Genomic DNA, 22751 nt, shown 5'->3' on the forward strand with positions numbered 1-22751 from the left:
GTAAAACTCAGTTGAATACTGCCTAAATGTGGAAATTAAGTAAGCACATGAGTAAATTCTGTTATCCCATGGCTTGCATTTAAAATGAGATTCGAGGTTCCTGTTTTGGGAGTAGGAATCTCATTAAAGCACATTAAGAGAGAGGGATGGAGGGGGAAAAGCAGAGAAAGTGTATCGTTTAGGGGGTGGGCCCGCGAGCACAGAAATGTGAAAAAGCTGAGCTATGCAACTCCTCCAGCAGGATTAAGGACCAAACCCGAGGAAGGGAAGCTAAGCAAAAGCCCCATGGGGGAAAATAGGGGGAAGCGCAGGGGGGACGGGGGGAGGAAGGGGTGGGGTGCACAAGCGCATGTAGCATCATGCCGTCGCGCTCTCTGAAGGTAAGGAAAAAAACACATCAGAGCTCGGGTCGAGAAAAGACGAGTGAGCATCCATCATTCCTAATCGTTTATGTAACAACCTGCTGCACTTCTTCGGTGTAAAATTCCACCTATAGCCTGTCCGTGCACGCTGTAACATTAACTCTTATCAGCTCCACATACGCTGGAAATTCATGTGAAGCTTTTACCAATCAGAAAAGAACAACTTGATTGGACGCAAACATCAAAACTGTGCAGGCTGCGTTGGTGGATAAGCTAGTGGAGGCAGCCGTAGAGATTGATCAACGCCATTCCTGCTCCGACACGCAACTGTTTTATTGCTGTCCAATAAAACACCCAACACATGTCCAATGTAACATTCTGCTCCTTTTTTCCCCCTTTTTACAAAAATAAATCTTGTGCAGTAAGTCATCATGTAAAGTATGTGTATGGCAGTGCTATAAACCACATCAAAAAGTGGTTGCTTGGGACAAGTTTAAATTTGCTTTAAACTCAAGAGGCCATCCAGGTAGAACTAGATTTAAAGAACACTTGACTCCACCCCTTGCCTCTAAAAGGGGGGCACCTTTTAAAGTTAGGGTTACAGCTTTGAGCAACACATTTCAGAGGAAAATCCATCAAGATATGAAGCTTGGGTGAAGTAAAGGAAAGTAAGGCTGGGTAATTCTACTCTACTCTGGATCTGAGATGTTCCTGTGGTCTGCAAATATAAAAAGCTCATGGATTTACAAATCTGCAGGCGAATGCTACCCAACGAAGGGACAGTTTTGGAGTTGGTGGCGACACAGGATACCATTAATCAAGGAATGATTTATATATTTTTGTTATCATGTCTTTCTTTAAACCTTATTCTTTAAAAAAAAAAACAGCGAGGTCTGAACTCTAATCACGCTGTTAGTACAGTAACAAATGATGAAATTATGATCAATGTGTTGATTTATTTTTCAGAGGTCCTGTCCCTGCCTGGATATGGCTCTGACATAGATATGGCTCTTCAGAGCTTACAATGAATGGACTCTCTCAGGGAAACATGAAGACAAATGTGCTAACTATCTAAAACTGGCATACTCATCTTTTAAAGGAGATATGTCATGCCCTCCGTTTCCCTCTGCCACCCCTGCTGAAGCATTTGTTGAACGCAAAGAATTTCTCTCTGAGGCTCTTCAGTTTGTTAATGACCCGAGATTTGTTTCCTGCAAAGCTGCAGTCAGTCATTAAGTAGCCAAGTGCAGATAACGATTCTGTAACCTGCTGATTTATGGCGTCCGCAGCTCTGACTGAGAACATCCATGTCTTGTTATTCACCAGTCCCGCCCACCACTCGCCACCCCGCATCAGTTCTGTTTACATTAGTCCTGACCCGAGATTGAGATACCCTCGGAGGCCAGTTATTGGAGGGGCTAGCTCGACACGCGTAAAAGGGGCTAGTGTGTGATTACACACAGCGTGCCCCTCTTACCAATGACAGTTGACAGTATCTCATTTCCCAGCTCGCCCCCCCCCCCCGAGCAGATGAACAACGAAAACATCTTCCCATTATCTTATCCTTGAAAATGCTGCTTCAAATGGTTTTGTTATGTCAGCGTTTTAGAGAGAGTAGACATCCACATCCGCATCCTTCAGACATCCACACAAACGCTCTCGAGCACCGGTTTTTCTTTTTAATGTCCCCTCTGAAGAAAGTGAGAACCCCCCAAAGGTTTTAAGTGTAATTTGACAAGCCAAAGAGAACACATGGCACTTAGGCATTAAACGGCAGAGCTAACATCTTACACACACACATACACACAAGTGAATGGAGAAGGATGACAGATGGAGCAGTGTTGTGGCTACAAAAGTCTGTTAAACAAGTGTATCTCTGTACTTATCAGGGTACTCTTGTGTTTCAGCAGAAGGCTTGAGGAATATTCTCAGGCCTTCAAAATAAAAGCTTTCCGGGCCCAGGTTGAAAAGGTTGCCTGCAAAAATTCTCGTGACAGATGGCATTCATTTGTATGCATTGACCTGCCAGAAAAAAGGACAAATCAATTCTCATTTCAATAAAACAATCACTGGAGGTGCTTGTTATGTTAATCAGGGCAACATCTGAGATCAGTCGGAAGACTGTTGACGATCAGAGCTGATGTAATGAGCTGATAAGGCTGCCAACCTTCCAAGCAAGAAGTTGTCACGCGTCCAAATAGGTGGAGCACACCCAAAACAGACATGTAGAAAATGTAATCAATCTTCAAAAACAGATTCACATTGCACTTGTCCCAAGAAATTGGTCTAATTTAGGACAGTTTTGGGGCTCAAAACAAAAGGGACACCAGACATTTCTAAAGCTGAAAGGTGAAAACAATAACCACAGGAAAAGACAAAATACTTGACCAAATTACCCAGAGGGGACTGAATCCAGGAGAGTTTGAGACACAATCGGTGTCTTGTCTCTTGGTGCTTGTAAAGGAGCTGATTACCTACCAACCCCCTCGGGCCTTCCTCTCCCTGGACCCCTAGGTTGTGAGGTCAAGGCTTGAGGTAGTCGTTACCTAACACTTGACATCAGGGTGAACCCTACAAAAGCAGCAGGATTAGATCAGTTCTAAGTGTGAACCTGCACATTTGTTTAATTGTGCATGAATGCATGCTTAGATCCTGTAATTCCTATGCAGGAGGCTACAGCCAACAAAGAGGTCCAGCCCCCATTGGGTTCATCATGAGGTCACTGTTGTCAAGGATACACCAAAATTTGTAAGGCGTTATTGACAAGCATGAATGCAGAGACAGAGAATGAGGGCTATAAGGCCCGTAACCTGGTGAGTGGCTGCCTCCTCAGAAGCTACTGGGGGTCAACTACAACAGCCATAAAGCACTTAGAAAAGGGCAATCTGCCTTTTTGTTCAAGACAAAGATAAAGTGTAGATCATTAAGAAAAATTACTGTCAGGAAAAAAAAATGACTGGACCTCAAGTGAAGGCTTTCCAACGCCATGCGAATCGCGAGTCTAGTTTCCATTAGTTTTGGGGCAAAACTTAACCGAAACTTCGAAAAGCCACTAACAATTGTGAAATTACTGCTTATTCTGTCATTTTATGGGACTATGTCACGTTTTCTCCTCTCACGAGCAACGGGAGCTCTTTAATTTTGCCAGGTTCATTTCTACATCTGCAACTACTTTAGCTTTCATCACCCATAACTATTGGATTTAAAACTTTAGGCGGACTAGCGCAGCTTTTCTTGAGTTATGCAAGACAAAAACTCCTCTTGTTGACCTTGCTACTTCAGGCTCAAAAGGAGCCACTTAGTATAGAAAAAAAACTCTTTGGTACCTCGTGCGACTTGAAGATTTGGAAAAAGAAAAAAAAAGAGGCAATTTTCACTTCAGTGTTGCAAAATACTCCTTTTCTGAATCACGTCATACAAAAGCAAAAACCTTTGTGCGGTTATGAGAGTTTTTGTGGACTGACATATTTCTATTAGGTACGCTTTCTATTTTCACTTTCACGTTGCACAATTTCAAGAGTGCGACAGAAGCACCTAGTGATTAAGACACTGTTTGCAGTTTCAGATCAACAGATCAGTGTTTTTGTCAAAAACAATAATAAGACAAAATAATGCAAATTGTTCAATTTCTGACAAAAGGCAACCCACAACCTTAAAACAACTACGAGCACAACGTAGATCCCAGGTGAACAGGTCAGGCTGCGTTCATGCTGTTTGCCAATTTTAGGGCTTAATGGGCTTTGTGAGATTTAACTAAACTGCAATGGGAAGATTGAAAAAATAAGAAATAAAGACGGTGAGGTAGTAAAGTTTCTCCATCAGGATACTAGATTTCTGCCATATGCATGTCAGAGAGGGCTTTTCTTGCAGAAGTGAGCGTGTGTGCTGGCTTGTTTTGCTGCCATCATCCTGCCAGTTTGAAGTGAGAATTCTCAAGTGTTTGCATCCGACTAAACTTTAACTTTAAAGAACAATCTCTGCTTCTGTCTTGGGAAAAAAAAAGAAGAGAAAAAAGAGACTCAAAACAAATTCTTTCTACGTGACCTTGCAGCACAAATGACCCCACAGCATAAACCTCTCCAAAAGCATCTCTAACTCAAAATCAAGAGAGCAACAAGTGTGAAAAGTGGATACAGAGCAAATTCTTTTGTGTGCAAACGTTACAACAATCATCATGCGGCAAGATGCTCGTCCACCCCCCTGCAGTGCTCCCACAGGAGGCCACAAACTGAGGACAGGAAATAATTAGCACCACCTGTATGTGTAGCTGTGCGTTTTCTCTAGACAGAAAACCACATAAGTGCAACAACAAAGCAGCCTGGTTATGCAGGGTGCCCTGCTAATAGCACCTTTTTATTACCCGAACCAACCACTTGCTCACAATACATTTATCACCCAAAAGCAGCACAACCGGATCCTGTGCAGAGCCTGCAGCAAACACTTCACTGGCCAAACAGTCAACACAGCTGAAACCAACCTCTGCCTCTATTCAACAGAAAATTTGATACTGACGGTGCAGTGTAACGATACATCACATGTGGGGACTCAAGTTTCCACCTTCACATGCTTGCTTGAAAGTAGGGATACCTGAGGCGCACATAAAAGCAGGGGGTTTTTTTCAGAGGGAAAGATTTTTGAGAAATGAGATAACTGCTTACCTGTGACAGAAATAGTCATGGGTGCTTCCAGGGGCCTGTCGTTGTCCAGGTCCCTGCTCAGCCTCAGATCTCCAGTGTCTTCATTCAGCAGCAGCAGGCTCAGCTCATTCCCTGATTCAAACTTGTACCGTAGCTTATCCGACACATCCGGATCGTGAGCTGGTACCTTTCCTATTATTCCTGATGGGAAACTGTTTGACTTGTTGGTAACATAGTTGTTAAAAATGATCTCAAAGTTCTGCAGCACTGGTATGTTGTCATTCATGTCTACTAGCCGGATGTGGACGGTGGCCCTGCTCACTAGCGGTGCCGAAGTGGCCTGGACCACTATGACGTACTCGGTCTTAACCTCATAATCCAGATCCGTGAGTGCCGTTAGGTCGCCGTTAAAAATGTCCAGCTGGAAAACCTCTGGAATATTCCCTTCTACGATCTGGTACATGATCTGAGCATTGGTGCCCTCGTCCGGGTCGGTGGCAGTGATCTGGGCCACGACGGACCCCACTGCGCTGTTCTCCTTTACATCAATAAAAAGCTCATCCTTCTCAAATACTGGGGCGTTGTCATTTATGTCTTGGACTACAACGTGAACGGAAACAGCTGCTTTCAGGGGAGGAACCCCTCTATCCACAGCGTAGACCTTCAGATTGTAAACGGGAACGTTCTCGCGGTCCAGTTTACGTGCCGTTCTAATGATACCAGAGTAAGGCTCTATCAAGAAATCCCCGTCTCCGTCGTCCCCACCTTGAAATGTGTAGCTCACCCTGCCGTTGGAGCCAGAGTCTCTGTCTGAAGCAGAGATCTGAAGCACACTGGTATAAACAGGTGCGTCCTCAAATACAGTCCCCTGGTACCGGTCTCTGATGAACTGGGGAGTGTTATCGTTAGCATCAAGGATGATAATCTCCACATAAGTGGTATCGGATTTCTGAGGGATGCCGTTGTCTCTGGCGATGATGGCTAATGTGTAGGACGCCTGGTCTTCGTAGTCAATCTCCATTTGTGTTGTGATGGCACCCGTGTCTTGGTCGATTTTAAACTGAGGAACGTTGTCCTCCATTACGTATGTGATCCTGGCATTCTCCCCCGTATCCTCATCCGTGGCGCTGATCACCACCACAGTGGATCCCACCGGTTTCTCCTCGCTGAGCATCACCTGGTAGTTGGCACTTTGGAAGACGGGTCGGTGCGTGTTGGCGTCCGTCACGTTGATGAACACCTGAGCTGTGTCGTAGCGTGTTCCATCGCTGGCGGTGATGGTCAGGACATACTGACGTTCCTGCTTGTAGTCCAAGGGAAGAGCCAGAGTAACGAGGCCCCCGCCGCTCTGGCTGGTGATGGCGAAGCGGTTCCTGGTGTTCCCACTGGAGATCTGATAAGTCACCACGCTGTTGACGTCCCTGTCCACGGCCGTCAGCGTCAGCACGCTGGTCCCCACCACTGCGTCTTCGTTGATCTTCAGGGAGTAGGTCTTTTCCGTAAATGTGGGCACGTTGTCATTCACATCCAGAACGGTGATGCTGACGCTGGCTGACGAGGACATCACAGGTATGCCATGATCTCTCGCCTCCACACCAAAGGTGTAGAACTCAGTGGTCTCTCTGTCCAGTTCTTCGTTAACCGTAATCCAGCCCGTGCTGTTGTTGATGGTGAAGGGAAACCCAGGCATGGTGTCGGTGAGCCGGTATTCCAGACGGGCATTTTCCCCTGAATCATTATCGATTGCTTGAATGTGAATAACAGAGTAACCGAGGGGCACATTTTCCAGCACAGAAGCTTGGAAAGGTGTGCTGACAAACATGGGGGCGTTATCATTGACATCAACCACTTGCACCACCACCATCCCTGTCCCGTTTATCAGTGGAGGCCGGCCACCGTCCTGAGCTTTAATCCGCAGGTTATACTCCCGAATCATCTCATAGTCCAATGGATTAATGACGTCAATCACGCCGGTGGGAGAGTGAATGTAGAACTGCCCTTTAACATTACCACTGATGATGCTGTAGTGAACTTTGGCGTTGTTGCCCTCATCTTTGTCCGTTGCTTCCACCTGGATGATTTTAGTGTTGACCGCCACGTTCTCCGGGACCTGAAGGACGTACCGCTTCTCACTGAACTGCGGGTAGTTGTCGTTTTCATCCTCCACAGAGATGTGAACGGTGGTGCTGGCGCTGAGCGGACCTGGATCTTTGCCCTGATCGTTGGCCTCAACAATCAACTTATACTGGGACCGGGTCTCCCTGTCGGGCCGCTCCCCGATCCTCACCAGACCGTTCCGGGGGTCAATTTCAAAAACAGAGTCGAGGTCGTCCTCATTCACAATCTTATAAATCATGTTGGCGTTGGAGGGGGCATCGCCGTCGGTGGCGCGGATCGTCATCACCTCAAAACCAACTTCCACATTCTCTCTGATGCTCACGCGATAATCATTTTGCTCAAAAACAGGGATGTGGTCATTAGTATCACTCACGGTGACAGTGAGGTAAGAATTGGCCTGTCTTTTCGGGGTGCCGTTGTCAGTCACGGTAACTTTGAAAACATGGGTGTCTTTTACTTCCCTGTCAAGCACCTGGATGGTCGATATGCTCCCCATCTGTGGGTCGATTTCAAAAAAGTCATCAGACCTCCTGTCAAAGATAGCCTCCATGCTGTACTCCAGCCTCCCGGCTTCTCCATCATCCGGGTCAGTGGCTTTCAGGGTGATGACCCGGGTGCCCGAAGGCTCATTTTCAGGCACAGACACCTGGTAGTTGGGTAGCTGAAACTGTGGGGATGAGTTGACCTGTCTCTTCCCCCTGTGGGTTGATTTCCCAGCCCTCCACTGGGTGTTTTCTGACAGGGATGAGTGCAGGAGGGTTAAGCTCAGCCTCACAGAGAGCCTGTCCCCGGGAGAGCTGTGCAGGGCGCACTGCAGCTCCACCTCCGGCTTTCTCCTGCGCTTAAAACACAACTCACTCACCAGGAACAAATCCCCACGCGTGAACACTGCAACAAAGTCTTTCCCAACGCACTCCGCGTCCAAAAGGGCGACGTCCCGCGTGAAGGCTGGCAGAAGTTCTGTGACATTCAACAACAACTTACCTGCGGGTAAGCAGGAAGTCGCCTTCAGGTGTAAACGCTGCTTAATCTCCACGTCTGGCTTACCTGGCGCGCTCTTTCTCCTGTATTTGATAAAACAGTCCTGGCCGTGCACAAAAACATTAAAACGTGTGAGAATAAGGTCTCCGGGTGTGGAGGAGAAGGCTCTGAAGTAAACCATCGCCGGGTTGCGCGGCCAGTGCGCGCAGCGCGCCGCGCGGGACAGGCGCAGCGCGCCGGAGCGCGGCTCCACCTGGAGCAGCTCCTGCACAAACTTAGGAGATAAAGTCCTGTCCAGCTTATAAGTCCAGCCAGGGCCGAGGGAGAGGTTTGCCAGGGGGGTCCCGGGCTGTGAGGTCTCCCAGAGGTGCAGGTCCAGCCCCCCGGCCAGCGGCACGGCCAGCAGCAGCAGCACGACCCAGACCCAGCGCAGCCGCGGCGGCTCCATGCTCCGCTTCTATCAAACTCCTCGGGGTTAGCACTGACGCTCCCGCTCCCGGCACGGAGTCTGCTGCTTTTTCTCTCTCATTGTGAAGTTTTCAACGTGGGAAAAGTGGCCGGGTATCCATGGCAGCCGGAGCGCCCTCGGTTCGGTCTCCACGGCGCGCAGGGGGCTGCGTGAGTTTGAAATGAGCACAAAATGGCTGAGTCTCTCCTCCTCCTCCTCTCCTCCTCCTCCTTCTCTCCTCTCCTCCTCCGGGGCTTATTTCCATAAACCTGTTGTGTTCTCCCTCTGGGACGCTTTGGGCTGGGAAGGGGGCTGTTTTTTTTGTTTCTTATGCAGATTTAAACAGTTCCACTGAGCGAGTGAGTAACGCCCGGAGAGCTTTGTTTCAAATCCACCACGACGCTGACCGTTCATTCCAGATGTAACTTTAATGTAAAGGTGATGCCAACCTGCCACAAACACCTTATACATGTTTCTTTTATATTAGACCCCCACACGACAATTCAGTCAAAAAACACTTTACAGAATTGAGTCTCACAACACTTTAAAATGTATCAAAGTATATAGTCGACAAATTACTTTAATCTTAAACCACCTTAAAAGTCTGTTATCTTCTGAATTCTTCAATTTTGATTTTATTTGATTGTTTTTCCTAGAAAGTTTCAAACTTGACACACTGGGAAAGTTTGATAAAAATGTATCATGTTCTGGGGAAGAAAAAAAACAAAACATATGACTGAGTCAAACTCGTAAAACAAGGTTAAGTTGTGAATCTTATTATCAATAATTAAAGCTCAGTGTGTCGTTTGGGAAACTGCTGCTAGAAATCAACAGGTTGAAGTTTTGGGGTATTTTGTTGTGAAACAGCGCCCCCGCGTGGTTCGTAATGTCTAAGACAGGTACCGCACTTTATTGTTATTATTATTATTATTATTAAATAACTGCATGGAATATTGATGTGCAAAAAGAGGAACGAAAAGCAACTTAACATTTTTTATTCTATTTATTTTTTGTCCAGTTTTCTAAAAACAACTTAGTTCATCAACAAGAACCAGCTTCACCACTTTAAACTTTAAACAAATGTTAGAAAGCGCATTGTCTGTTTTCACCTTAAACCCTTTTAACTTGAGGATTTTGATAACATTTTAAAATGTTTCAAATTATATAGTCGACAAATTCTTACTTTAATCTTAAACCACCTTACTTAAAAGTTTGTTATCTTCTACACATTCAATTTTGATTTGATTTTTCCCCTAGAAAGTTTCAAACTTGTCACACAGGGAAAGTTTGCTAAAAAAGTAACATGTTCTGTGAAAACAAAACATATGACTGAGTCAAACTCGTAAAACAAGGTTAAGTTGTGAATCTCATTATCAATAATTAAAGCTCAGTGTGTCGTTTAGGAAACTGCTGCTAGAAATCAACAGGTTGAAGTTTTGGGATATTTTGTTGTGAAACAGCGCCCCCGCGTGGAATGTAATGTATAAGACAGGTACCGCACTTTATAATAATAATTATTATTATTAATAATAAATAACTGCATGGAATATTGATGTGCAAAAAGGAGGAAGCAAAAGCAACTTAACATTTTTTATTCCATTTATTTTTTGTCCAGTTTTCAAAAAACAACTTAGTTCATCAACAAGAACCAGCTTCACCACTTTAAACTTTAAAAAAATGTTAGAAAGCGCATTGTCTGTTTTGACCTTAAACCCTTTTAACTTGAGGATTTTGATAACATTTTAAAATGTATCAAATTATATAGTTGACAAATTCTTACTTTAATCTTAAATCACCTTACTTAAAAGTTAGTTATCTTCTACACATTCAATTTTGATTAGATTTTTTCCCTAGAAAGTTTCAAACTTGACACACAGGGAAAGTTTGCTAAAAAAAAAAAAAGTAACATTTTCTGTGAAAACAAAACATATGACTGAGTCAAAATTGTAAAACAAGGTTAAGATGTGAATCTCATTATCAATAATTACAGCTCAGTGTGTCGTTTAGGAAACTGCTGCTAGAAATCAACAGGTTGAAGTTTTGGGATATCTTGTTGTGCAACAGCGCCCCCGCGTGGTTCGTATGGTCTAAGACAGGTACCGCACTTTATTATTATTAAATAACTGCATGGAATATTGATGTGCAAAGAGGAAGGAAAAGCAACTTAACATTTTTTAATTCTATTTATTTTCTGTCCAGTTTTCAAAAAACAATCAACAAGAGCCAGCTTCACCACTTTAAACTTTATATTTAAAAAGGCACTTATTTAGTTATTGTTTTTCAATGTGTCCTATAATCGTATCGCTCTGATGTTCAAAAGTAACATGCAAATATGTACAATGCTATAAAACAGGTCATAAAAATGCCAGGTACCTTTACACGTTATTGTTCTGAACATCTTAACTAGTAATTACATTAAATAAAAGAAAACACGTACATATTTTCTAGTAGCAGCATCAGGTGATGTCATTTTTCTTACCGTCCCATTTTAGGCCCCAATATCAATGAAAAACGTACAAGATACAACAAATCATTTTCATTAGCTGTACAAGGTTGCAGGTCATTGTCTGAGAAAAAGGCAAAAGAAGGCCGGGATATTTGTCGACACTTGAGCAGCCGTTACAGGCCAAACTACAGCAAACAGCTTTAAATTCTATTATAAAGATTAATGGAAGACTATGAAAAGTTCCTGTGATTCACAGTTGAGTTACTCATTCACCAACGCACCCTACATATCCTCCCTTTAAAGTCACAGCTATATTGTTATTACAATAAGTTAGAGAATACAAAAAAGGTCCTAAACTACAAAACAGCTGCATAGACTTTAGGCTAAAGAAGTGCTGGTTTGGTACATTATCAGGAAAAAAACACCACATGCTTTTTTTTTTTTTCCTTTTTAAAAACACACACTGCACTTCATAAATTCACAGAGTATAAGTTTCTCAGCTGTTTCTTTAAGCATTCATGCCCGAAAGAGACTCTGTCCACATTGGCATATTTTCATTTTAAGGTGTCTTTTCTTTAAAAAAAAATAAAAATAAGGTTGGAGCAGATCTATGATGTCAGATGGTTGAAGGTTTTGTGTTTTTTGTTTATTTTTCCCCTCAATATGAGGGATACTGTTACTGAGTAAACCGTACCGGCTTTGGTACAGAGGCTTTATCTGTGCATCCAACAGCAAACCGTATCCTTGCCTCATCTGGAGGCAAAATACCGAGGAAACACAGTTGAGACGGAGAATTTCAAAATACTGTCAACACGGAGCCCTTCTCAGAATCGTCGTTCCTCCTGGACCGCCATGACGCAGCCAGTCTGGGCCAGATTAGCTCATCTCAGCTGGCTGGGTCAGGACCCGGCTGCTCTTTGTGCTGCAGACGTGCCACAAACTGCTCTCTGCCCTTCTGCAGCGTGTATTCACTGGGACCCAGCTGGATGATCTTCCCGCTGCCCAGACACTCGTCACCTTTGTAGAGCACCGCGAACTGGAGCGAGGACAAACAGAAGGACTTAAACTTCCACCGTGAGACAAAGGAAGGGCCTTATCTCTCAGGATCAAAGCCGATGGTCAAGAACGCTCCAAAACAATTACAGCACGCTTCTTAACAGTGGTGTGTTTGATGTTACCTGTCCAGGTGTTAGAGCTCGGACCGGCTGGGAAAGTGAAATCCACACAGAGCCGTCCATGTTCAGAGTTACGGTGCAGGGAACTGCAGAGCAAAAAAAAACAAACAAACAAAAGCTGTGATTCCTGTTTATCATCATCTATCGAAGCCCAGTGTCATATAACTCACTCAGGGGCATCTGGTGGATGAAGCGGAAGTGGCACTCCAGCATCTGGGTCCTGACCAGCTCTGGAGGGGGGTCCACCGCTACCCAGTGGAAGCGGTCGGTCCGAACCGTGTCACGGAAAAGAGCTGGGTGATTGGTAGTTGGAGCCTGAGGGGGGAGAGGTTTTAGTTAAGTTTTCCATGTTAAACATCTACAAATACCTTTGAAAAGTGTTCTGAGTAATTATGAATGCTGAATAACGACATGCATTTTTAAAGGAGAGAAAATATTCTGCCTTTTTAAGAGAGTGTGGCTTTTAAAAAGAACCCCAAGTCAAAAAACTGAAAAACTAGAATTACCCTTTAATTCACCTTGAATTCTATTTCTTTGTTTCATAATATATCAGTTACGGGATGCAAAGACTAATCATGTTATTTCAGACGGGTGGTTGTAATGATTTGATACAAAAGCAGTATCTTTGAAAGGGGGGGGGGCAAAAGGGATCTGGATGACGTCTGCTCCAGATAAACAAAGAGATTGTGAGTAAAGTAAAGACTCTTTGAATCCAGAGCAAGTAAGAGTACAAAAAATTATTATATACATTATATTAACAAATTAAATTAGGTTCATAAGGAAAAACATCACATCTTTGATTACATTGTTACATTTTGGGGTTGTATTCCCTGTTTTACATTTTAGATATCAAGCTCCTTAAAGGATTTCCTCACCACAAACACGTCTCCGGTGACGGTGTCTTTGTCAACCACAAACAAGGCGTCTTTCTGTCCTCCTATCCTTGCCCCCTGGCCCAGAGTCATAGTGAACCAACCTGGAGGGAAAAAACACCCACCAGGGACACGTGAAGGTGCAATTAAGCCAAATGTGAAAATAAACAAGATGCTATATCTCAAAAACAGAGAAAAATTAGCAGTGTTACGACCCTCATATTTAACAAACCTATTGGCATATAAGTTATAGTTTAGGCCAGCTAAACATTTATGAACATACCTTTGTGTGTCCCCACCACAGTCCCGTCCTCAATGGAAACAAAGTTCCCCGGTTTAGGCTCCATATACTAAAAATGCAGACACAACACTGGATATTTATCACCTCAAACAAATGGGAGCCCCAGTTACAAAGACAAAAAAAAAAAAAAAAAAAACAGTTCTGTTTCTTACCTCTAAAATGAAGTTTTCAAAGTTCCTCTCACCAATGAAGCAGATACCCATGCTCTGAAGGAACAAAAACACACCGTTTAGTCACAAATGGTAAATAAAACTGTAATAACTCCCTTTGAGCTCATTTTCACACACCTCCTTCTTCTTGAGCACATGGTGGAAACCTGCCTCGGCTGCAATCTTTTTCACAAACTCTTTGGTGAGTCCAGCGAGTGGGAACATGGTTTGTCGCAAGGCGTCCTGCGAGATCTGGCTGAGGAAGAAGGTCTGGTCTTTGACGAGGTCGGCACCCTGGAACAGCCTGACGGCTGGAGGAGGGAAGGGGGAACGTGGAGTTCAGCAACGTACACTGTTTTCTGCATTTGCCTTGTCAAAAGTTGGGAATGGTACCAAAATAACAACTCCATACCACCCCAGCACATCCCAGTACCACCCGATCTGAACGGCTGGATCTGAACGCCCGTTAAAACAGATAACGGCGAGTACACAACGCAGCTCTGAGTGAGGGGATACAGCTCAAACACTTACGATTCCTGATTTCAAATCGATCTCTGAAAAGAGTGGTGGGTGGGGCCGTGTGTGACTGCTGGAAAACCTCTTCGTCCTCCTGTGATGTCCTGGCGTAATGGCCGGTTGCCATGGCATCAGCACCTAAAACAAGAAAAACCCAACTCTAGCTGAACCTGTTTTCTGAAATCTTCTGTCCAATTCAACATTTTGAAATTACATTTTCCTCATGTCTCCGTTACATACCCAGAATGTTGATGGCATACTTGTGGAAGTGGTTAAATTTGATGTGTTTGTTGCATAGAATGTCAGGGTTTGGCGTCCTGCCCTTCTCATACTCCTTTAACAGATTACTGCAAAAGATGAAGATAAACAGGACATTTACAATCATAGCAATGATTATTATTCTTATACACTCCACTTTAGCCATGTTATTACAAGGTACACAACACAACTGCTCTTTAAATTCAGAAGACTCCCTGCAGGGTACAGCCTCATGATCACTGGGGGGATAGAAATGTTGCACATGTTACTAAGGCAACCAGTAGTGATGCTGTAACATCACTACTATAACAGCGTGTTAGTACAGTACCACACTGTAGCCTTTTTTTTTTTTTTACACAACAGACTGTTTTTAAGGTATTCATGGAAGTTTTGTGATAATTTTTGGTCAATATCCTGCAGGAAAAAAAATCTAAAGTGATTATGGTGCATCTCATCCATGTTCTCCATCTTTGGCGTCTTTTACTTCTTTGTTTGTGTCGCACAATCGAGTATGTCACAGCAGCTTCACTTCAACCCCACCTACTTCTGATCCGGGTATGGAAAAGAAACGAGGGCAAGTTGAGTCGAGTCGGGCTGAGTTGTGGAAAACTTGTGGAAAAGCGCCATTAGAACATCCGCAGAATAGATACAGAAAAAGTATCTACTTTGCACCATTAGACCCCAAGTGGAAAAGCACCAAACTGAGGCGAAAAATTGCTAAATCCGGATATTGAATTTGGTTGTGGTTGTTTCAGATGTTCTTGTCCAGTTTTGTTCTTACATCCGTTCCCTCAGATTCCTGCAACTAAACTTGGATGTACATTCCAATAAAGGTTAGGATAAATGATAACATGCCTCTGAAGTTTGACTTTTTGCACCATTACAATACCTATAGGCAACTAGTCATCATATCTCCTGCTCTCATTCATTTTCAATGGCTTTTGTCCTTAATGGCTTTTTTCTCCCTTACATTACTTTTAGTTTTATACTTTAAGTAGTTTTGAAACCAGTACTTTTATACTTTTACTTGAATAAAAAACTTGAGATGATACTTCTACAGGAGTATTTTTAAACTCTAGTATCTATACTTCTACCTGAGTAATGAATGTGAATACTTTTGACACCTCTGACCTCTGGTCCACATGCCTTCATGGGCTGAGCTGATACCTGATTAAATGTTTAACTGAAGGTAAAGTAGCTGTACCTGAGAAAGTGTGTGTTTGGGTGGGGTGTGTACATGTGTGTGTTATCTCCAGTTACCTGAACACATCGTGCCAGTACTCCTTCACGTAGGACACCTGGTGGAAGGAGATGTTGAGGTCCTGGCAGACCCGGTATGCGTCCTCGCAGTCCTTCTCCGAGCTGCACACGCCCTGCTCGTCCAGGGAGTCCCAGTTCTTCATGAACACCCCCGTCACCGCGTAGCCTTCACCAGCAGAGAAGAGATGATAAACCAGCCCAGGCCTGACTTACACTCACACACACACAGAACCTGCATCTCAATGTTTTGTCCTGTTTCTCACCTCGTTTCTTCAGTAACAACGCCGCCACGGAGCTGTCCACCCCGCCCGACATGGCGCACACAACGTGTCTTATCAGTCCCATCCTGTTTACCGGGGAAACACTAGCAGCGAGAACATTTATTTCTTGCGTAACATATAAATATTTTCATCTAACCGCTCTCCATCCAACACGTGTCCGTGAGGAAACAGCGTCCGACTAGAAACACAGCACACCGGAACTGTTGTTTCCAAGAGAGCTGTGGAAAATGTACATCACTATTTCCGAGCTTGCACACGTTGTAAAGCCCAAAAAGATCTTCAGGTCGGTATGAAATATTAACAGACAGATTTTCTGCTGAAATTTAGGACCGTCGTGTTCAGTCAGTGTACTAACTCAAAGGTCTCTAGATTTTCCAGATAAGTCTGGGGTTCTTGGACTGTGATTCTCCAGGATCAACAAGACACTAACACCTGTCTTTGCATTTAACTGTTAACTGGTCTTTGTAACTGTATCAGGGCTGAGAGAAAGAAAGACGTGGAAATGTCATACAATGAGTCTAAAACAAAATAACTGAACAAATGAGAAGTATTTGTTTCTTTATTCTTTGTTTAATTATTTTTTTAAATCAGATAAACACTAATAATTATAGGAAATTCACACTTGTTTGTTTTTTTTTTTGTTTTGTTTGTACTGTTTATTCCGAATATGCCAGGAAGCAAAATAATAAAGCATAGAAAACCCGAAAATAAATGACATATTCGAAAAGGAGTGAGAAGAAGCATAGCTTATTAGCTCTCACCCCTTTGTCTAAAGTAAAAAAATATATATATATTATATATATATATATATACATACACATATACACTGTATATACATACACACATACATATACACATACATAGTCTAGATACTGTATCCATATATACACATACACACATACCTAAACATACCTACACATACATGCACACATATACATATACACATATATATACCCACACATACACACACACACAGGCTTCTCTGCCTCTCATCGCTATGCCATATCAAATGAATGATAATAAAGAATAATCATGGATGAACTTTATCCTTCGTACCCTTTAAACAACATATTTTTGTACATTTTCTTGAACTGTTGGATGTTTGGACTTTGTTTGAGTTCCTCCCTTAGGTTGTTCCATAGCTTGACACCGGTAATAGATATACAGAAACCTTTCAAGGTTGTTCGTATGTTTAAGATTTTGAAGTTATGTTTCCCTCTTAACTGATACCCTCCCTCCCGATTCCTAAATACATTTTGGATATTTTCTGGTAATTGTCTGTTTTTTGCTTTATACATGATGATTGCTGTTTGGTAAGATATGATGTCAGTGAATTTCAGTAATTTTGATTGTATAAAAAGTGGATTTGTGTGTTCCAAGTATTTGACCTTATGAATAGTCCTTATTGCTCTTTTCTGTAGGATGGTGAGTGACTGTAATGAAGTTTTGTAATTATTTCCCCAAATCTCAGCACAGTAATGTAAATATGGCAAGACCAGTGAACAGTAAAGTGTGCGAAGTGAATTGTGATCCAGTAGTTGTTTTGCTTTGTGTATGACTGCAATGCTTTTTGAAACTTTGGACTGTACATGTTTGATGTGTGGTTTCCAACTCAGTCTGTCATCTACTGTAACCCCAAGAAATTTGTTTTCGTGCACCCTTTCAATTTCAATCCCATCTATTTCTATTTGCACCTTTGTGTTTACTGTGCATTTGCCAAATAACATAAACTTGGTCTTACTTACATTTAATGATAATTTATTCCAGTCAAACCATATTTTTAGTTTTTTCATTTCCTTGTTTATAACTGTTTCCACTTGTTTAATGTTTTCACCCGAATAAAAAATATTGGTGTCATCTGCGAAATTGACCAATTTTAACCACCTAGATACTTTACAAATGTCATTAATATACAGGATAAACAATTTGGGGCCCAATACTGACCCCTGTGGGACACCACAAACAATGTCCAGAAATCCAGAGCAGTGATTACCCAACCTTACAAACTGTTGCCGTCCTTTCAAATAACTTTTTACCCAGTCTAATACCAGTCCCCTTATCCCATATTTTTCCAGTTTATTGAACAGTATGTTATGGTTAATTGTGTCAAATGCTTTTTTGAGATCAATGAATACTCCTATTGCATGTTTTTTGTCATCTATTGCATCTGTGATTCCCTCGATTGATTCCATTATTGCCTGTGATGTTGATCTGTTAACCCTAAACCCATACTGGCTCTCTGAAAATAATTTGTGTTTTTCCAAAAATGCATCCATTCTATTGTTAAAAAGCTTTTCCAATATTTTTGAGAGTTGTGGCAGTATTGAGACAGGTCTGTAGTTTGTAAAGTTGTGTTTGCTCCCAGTTTTGTACAGCGGAATGACCTTAGAAATTTTCATCTGGTTTGGAAATGTACCGGTTAGAAAAGACAAATTGCAGATGTGTGCTAGTGGCTTCGATACCCCCTCAATGACCTGTTTAATTAATGACATATCAATGCCATTGTAGTCTGTAGATGTTTTATTTTTACATTTTTTTACTATGTTGATAATTTCGTTTTCCTCAACTGCTTTCAAAAACATTGAGTGGGGATTCCTTTCTATTAGGTCATTCATGTAGTCTCCCTCTGGCCCTGGATTTGGAATGTTTTTTGCTAGCTCAGGACCCACATTTACAAAAAACTGATTAAAACTGTTTACCACCTCATCCATATTGTAATTTTCAGTATCATTTATAACAAAGTATTTAGGTAAATTGTTTTGTTTAGCACCATCTCTAATAATATTATTTAGTATATTCCATATCCCCTTAATATTGTTTTTGTTATCCTCTAATTTCTTTTTATAATATTCTTTTTTGCTTAATCTTATAATATTAGTTAACTTATTCTTATATCTTTTATATTTACCTTCTGCATCTTCTGTTCTTTGCTTTATGAAGTTCCTGTAGAGTAAGTTTTTCTTTTTACAGGCATTTCTTAAACCTTTAGTTAACCATGGACTGTTCTTATGTTCTGTCTTTTTATTATATTCCCTAATGGGACAGTGCTTATCATATAATGAAGTAAATGTAGTCAGTAATTCATTGTATGCATTATTTACATCTGCTTCATTATATATTTCATCCCAGTCCTGTTCCATTAATTCATATTTTAGATTAGCTATTGACTCATCTGTCCTAATTCGTCTATGTTGTTTATGCTCCCCTAATTCAATTCTACAATTATTGTCATATACTGTGAATACTGGAAGGTGGTCAGTGATATCATTAATTAATAACCCACTTATTGTCTTGTTTTCTATTACATTGGTAAATATGTTATCTATCAGAGTGGCACTATGAGACGTTATTCTACTGGGTCTAGTGATTGTAGGAAAGAGACTCAAACTATGCATTGAATTTAAAAAATCTTCTATACTTTTCTGATTGTTGGGGTTTAGTATGTCAATATTATAATCCCCGCAAATGAAGATATTTTTGTTGCCCATTTTTGTTACCATGTTTTGCATCCATTCCCCAAACTTGTCAATGCTAGATGCCGGAGCTCTATATATACAACTGATGATAATATCTTTTTTTTTTCTATACAAATCTGTATTGTAAGACATTCAAGAAGGCTGTCCACCACCTGTGTCAGAGCCTCCACCATCTTGAAATTCAAATTCAGATCCACATATATTGCAACACCACCCCCACCTTTGCTCTGTCTGTTGTTATATATAAATTCATAGCCCTCCATCTCAAAATTCGTTCCCTTTTCAGTGGTAATCCAGGTTTCAGAAATAGCAATTATGTTAAATGGCTGTTGAAATGTGTGCAGATAATCCCTGATGCTGTTAAAGTTTGTATATAAACTTCGACTATTGAAGTGAATTATAGATAGTTTGTCCTTTGCTATAATGTTCCCATTATACTGATCATTGTTGTAGTTGTGATTCTGGAATGTCAGTAATATACAACAGGAAGGTACTCCTGATAATTTTTTAAATCATCATTATTAGTATTAATATTATTTTTCCCAAAACCAATAAATACATGTACTTCAATAATAAAGGCAAATAAATAAAATAAAAAGATTTTACAAGATGTAGCCCAGGCTGGATTACACATAGTTTGCTTACATCAAAATTTCACAAAGATCCAGGATCAATCAGCACAAAGTTTTTACAACAGTTCACCATTTCTTAGAGATGTTTTTTTTTAAGGATATCAGTTGATTCCTATAAAAGGTGATTAAAAAGGTGTTTTTCAAAAACTTCCTGTGCATCAGTCTGGCTTGAAGCGAAAATGCTCTACTGTCTCTGACAGAGGCCCAAACAGAAACAAGACCCTGTTTTCATCTTTTATAGACCTCTCGTCAGTTACTGATGTGGCAAATCAAAGCATCCTGATGTGTTAATTATCTGAACTGAGAATCTCAGGTGTGACACAAATGTGGTATCTCTGGGCCTTCTTTCAAACTATAAAGGCAAGGACAGTCATCCATGTCCCATCACCTCACTACCAGGGTGTCTCAGGGCTCAATGTTGGGACCCCTTCCTCTGTGAAAAATACACCACCTTCTTAAGTATTTTAATCCAATCATATGGCTTGTCGTATCACTATTAAGCAGATAATACCTAACAGTAACCTTCACTCCCATCAATTTACAGTTTCAGCTTGAATCTCACTGACGTTTAAACATTGATAAAGATAAAGCAGTACCACATTCAGCTAAACCCTTCTCAGACCGATCTGTTAGCCAGTCTGTCCAAAACAAAATGACCTCTTCAATTATCAACACCAAAAAAACTGTAAGACATCCTGGTGTCATGTTAAACAATCACTTATCCTTCTCAGATCGTGTTGCATCAGACTCTTGAGATTTACAACTTGTGAAAAATTAAGAAAAAAATGGACTCAGTGCCCATCTGTCAATGATCATGCTGTAGTCTTCTAGCAGGTCTCTGTTCGTACTCTCTCATCTCTCTGCTTTCCTAACACCTCCAACTCTCTAAAGACTCATGATTCTCACCTGCTCTGCACCTGTTCCATATTTATTTCTGTCATTTAAATAGATTTAAACCGATTTAGAGGTTTTTATCACATGCTGCAAGCAAACACTGGCTTCGTAACCTGGAACTGATCAAGATGTCTAATCTAAAGTTTTTGTAGCTTGAATCTTTCACACAAATTCAAACCCTAAATTCATCGGCTCAGTTAGCATATTGATAAGTGTAAGACTGTTAGAAGTCTGTGTTTGTGTGTCGTTTCCTCAGATGGCTGAGGTGTCTGCAGACGGCATCACCCTGGATCTCTTGAAAGAAGCCAGGGAGACGGTGAGGAGCAGCCCCCTGGGTGTCCTGGACACCCCCATGATCTCCTGGTGCCAGACCGCCCTGCCCCTGAGCATCAGCTGCAACATCCACATCAAGCTGGAAAACATGCAGCGAACCGGTCGGTGGGAATCCCTGTGATCTAGTACTGACAGCGGCCCGCCTTTCTGCATCAGTGTGCTGATCATTTCTCATTTTCAAGGCTCTTTTAAGATCAGGGGAGTGGCCAATCAGTTCGCCAGGAGACCAAGGGGAGGCCACTTTGTCACCATGTCTGCGGGGAACTATGGGAAATCTTTCGCCTACGCCTCAAAACACTATGGGTCAAAGGGGAAGGTGGTGATGCCGGAAACTGCCCCGGAGTCCAGGTCCGCCCTCATAAAGGTCAGAAACAAGCTGTGACGAATAAATTATTACTTTATGTAAGTCTGAGCTGACTTCTTGACTCTTGTTCTCAGAGTTTTGGAGTAGAGGTGGAGCGAGTTCCTACGTCCTGCCTGATGAACGTGGTGAACCGCTGTGTGCAGGAGGAAAACATGACCTTCCTGCACTCCTTCGATGATGCAGATCTAATAGCCGGACATGCAAGGTACTGACCATTTAATTGTATTGTATTGTATTCAGTCTTGCAGTCGGTTGATTTAAACTTCATTTAACACCCCACCAACGCTTCCCGTGCAGCCTGGGCTTGGAGGTGCTGGAGGCGGTGCCGGAGCCCGACGTGGTGGTGGTGTGCTGCGGTGGAGGCGGGCTGCTGGCCGGAGTCGCTGCTGCCATCAAACTGTCAGGCTGTGACCAGACCAAGATCTACGGCGTGGAACCAGATGGAGGTAAAAAAGTGACGGAAAGCGGTTTAAGATTCACATAGAGGAATCGTCAGGATTTGTTGTGAGCCCGTGTGTGTCTGATCCCAGCATGCACCATGTACAAAAGCTTCATTGAGAAGAAAGCAGTGGGGATGGACGCCAAGAGCATCGCCTCAGGTCTTGCTCCTCCTTTTGCAGGTTTGTCTGTTTTTACATTTTTCTTTCTTGCTTCAGGTTGTAACACAGAATAACTTTTGATGCTGCTTTTCCGTGCACACCAGGCGAGCTGCCCTACGAGCTGTGCCGGCGTTTTGTGGAGGGGATCGTCCTGGTGAGCGACGAGGAAATCAAGGCAGCGGTGGCCACGCTCTACAGAGCTGGACTCGTGGTGGAGCCTTCAGGTTCTGCCGCCTTTGCTGCCGTCGTGAACCAGAAGATACCCAACCTGGAGGGGAAGAACGTTGTGTGCATCCTCAGCGGAGGCAACATCGGAAAAGACGAGCTCGCCCATTTTCCAGACTAAAAAAACAACATGCAGCGGCAAGAAAAAATGTGTGAATCCTTTTAAATGAAGGGGTACTCGACATTAATGTGATTTGACCTTAATCTAAGTCACAATAATAATGTTCTAAAGCTGATAACCTGATTATAAATGTTCATTTAATTGAGGATAAGCATTTAACATTCACATTACTGAAGGAAGACGTGAACCTTGGAGTTAATAGTTAGTTGAATTTCCTTTGACAGGAATCACTTCAAGATGTGCTTTTGGATCAGATCTGAACAAGATTTATGACTATTTTCTTTTTCCACGACTGCATCAGCC

The 22751-nt window shown here is 42.3% G+C and overlaps 3 protein-coding genes across 6 annotated transcripts in view; 1 reads left to right on the plus strand and 2 right to left on the minus strand.

Moving 5' to 3' along the window:
- The window catches only part of celsr1a (cadherin EGF LAG seven-pass G-type receptor 1a), a 122393-nt gene extending 113682 nt beyond the window's left edge, over positions 1–8711 (minus strand). For all 4 annotated transcript variants that reach the window (XM_061715292.1, XM_061715293.1, XM_061715290.1 and 1 more), the window contains exon 1: positions 5021–8711. In XM_061715292.1, coding sequence (XP_061571276.1) covers positions 5021–8546 — 3526 coding nt within the window. In that variant the 5' untranslated portion in view covers positions 8547–8711. The remainder of the gene's footprint in view (positions 1–5020) is intronic.
- srr (serine racemase) lies at positions 8596–22509 on the plus strand. Its single transcript, XM_061715294.1, has 7 exons — positions 8596–8716; positions 21063–21240; positions 21322–21503; positions 21578–21708; positions 21801–21949; positions 22034–22123; positions 22207–22509. The coding sequence occupies exons 1-7, from the start codon at positions 8666–8668 to the stop codon at positions 22446–22448; spliced, it is 1023 nt and encodes a 340-aa protein (XP_061571278.1). The 5' UTR covers positions 8596–8665; the 3' UTR covers positions 22449–22509.
- trmu (tRNA 5-methylaminomethyl-2-thiouridylate methyltransferase) lies at positions 11572–15961 on the minus strand. The gene is made up of 11 exons (XM_061714300.1): positions 15787–15961; positions 15524–15689; positions 14246–14352; positions 14021–14143; positions 13628–13800; positions 13493–13546; positions 13323–13389; positions 13043–13143; positions 12338–12482; positions 12171–12253; positions 11572–12028 (listed from the first exon to the last, which is right to left on the minus strand). The coding sequence occupies exons 1-11, from the start codon at positions 15866–15868 to the stop codon at positions 11879–11881; spliced, it is 1251 nt and encodes a 416-aa protein (XP_061570284.1). The 5' UTR covers positions 15869–15961; the 3' UTR covers positions 11572–11878.
- Positions 22510–22751: the final 242 nt, after the last annotated feature.

The sequence above is a fragment of the Cololabis saira genome, chromosome 23 (assembly GCF_033807715.1).
Source record: "Cololabis saira isolate AMF1-May2022 chromosome 23, fColSai1.1, whole genome shotgun sequence".
In the NCBI taxonomy this organism is placed as follows: domain Eukaryota; kingdom Metazoa; phylum Chordata; class Actinopteri; order Beloniformes; family Belonidae; genus Cololabis; species Cololabis saira.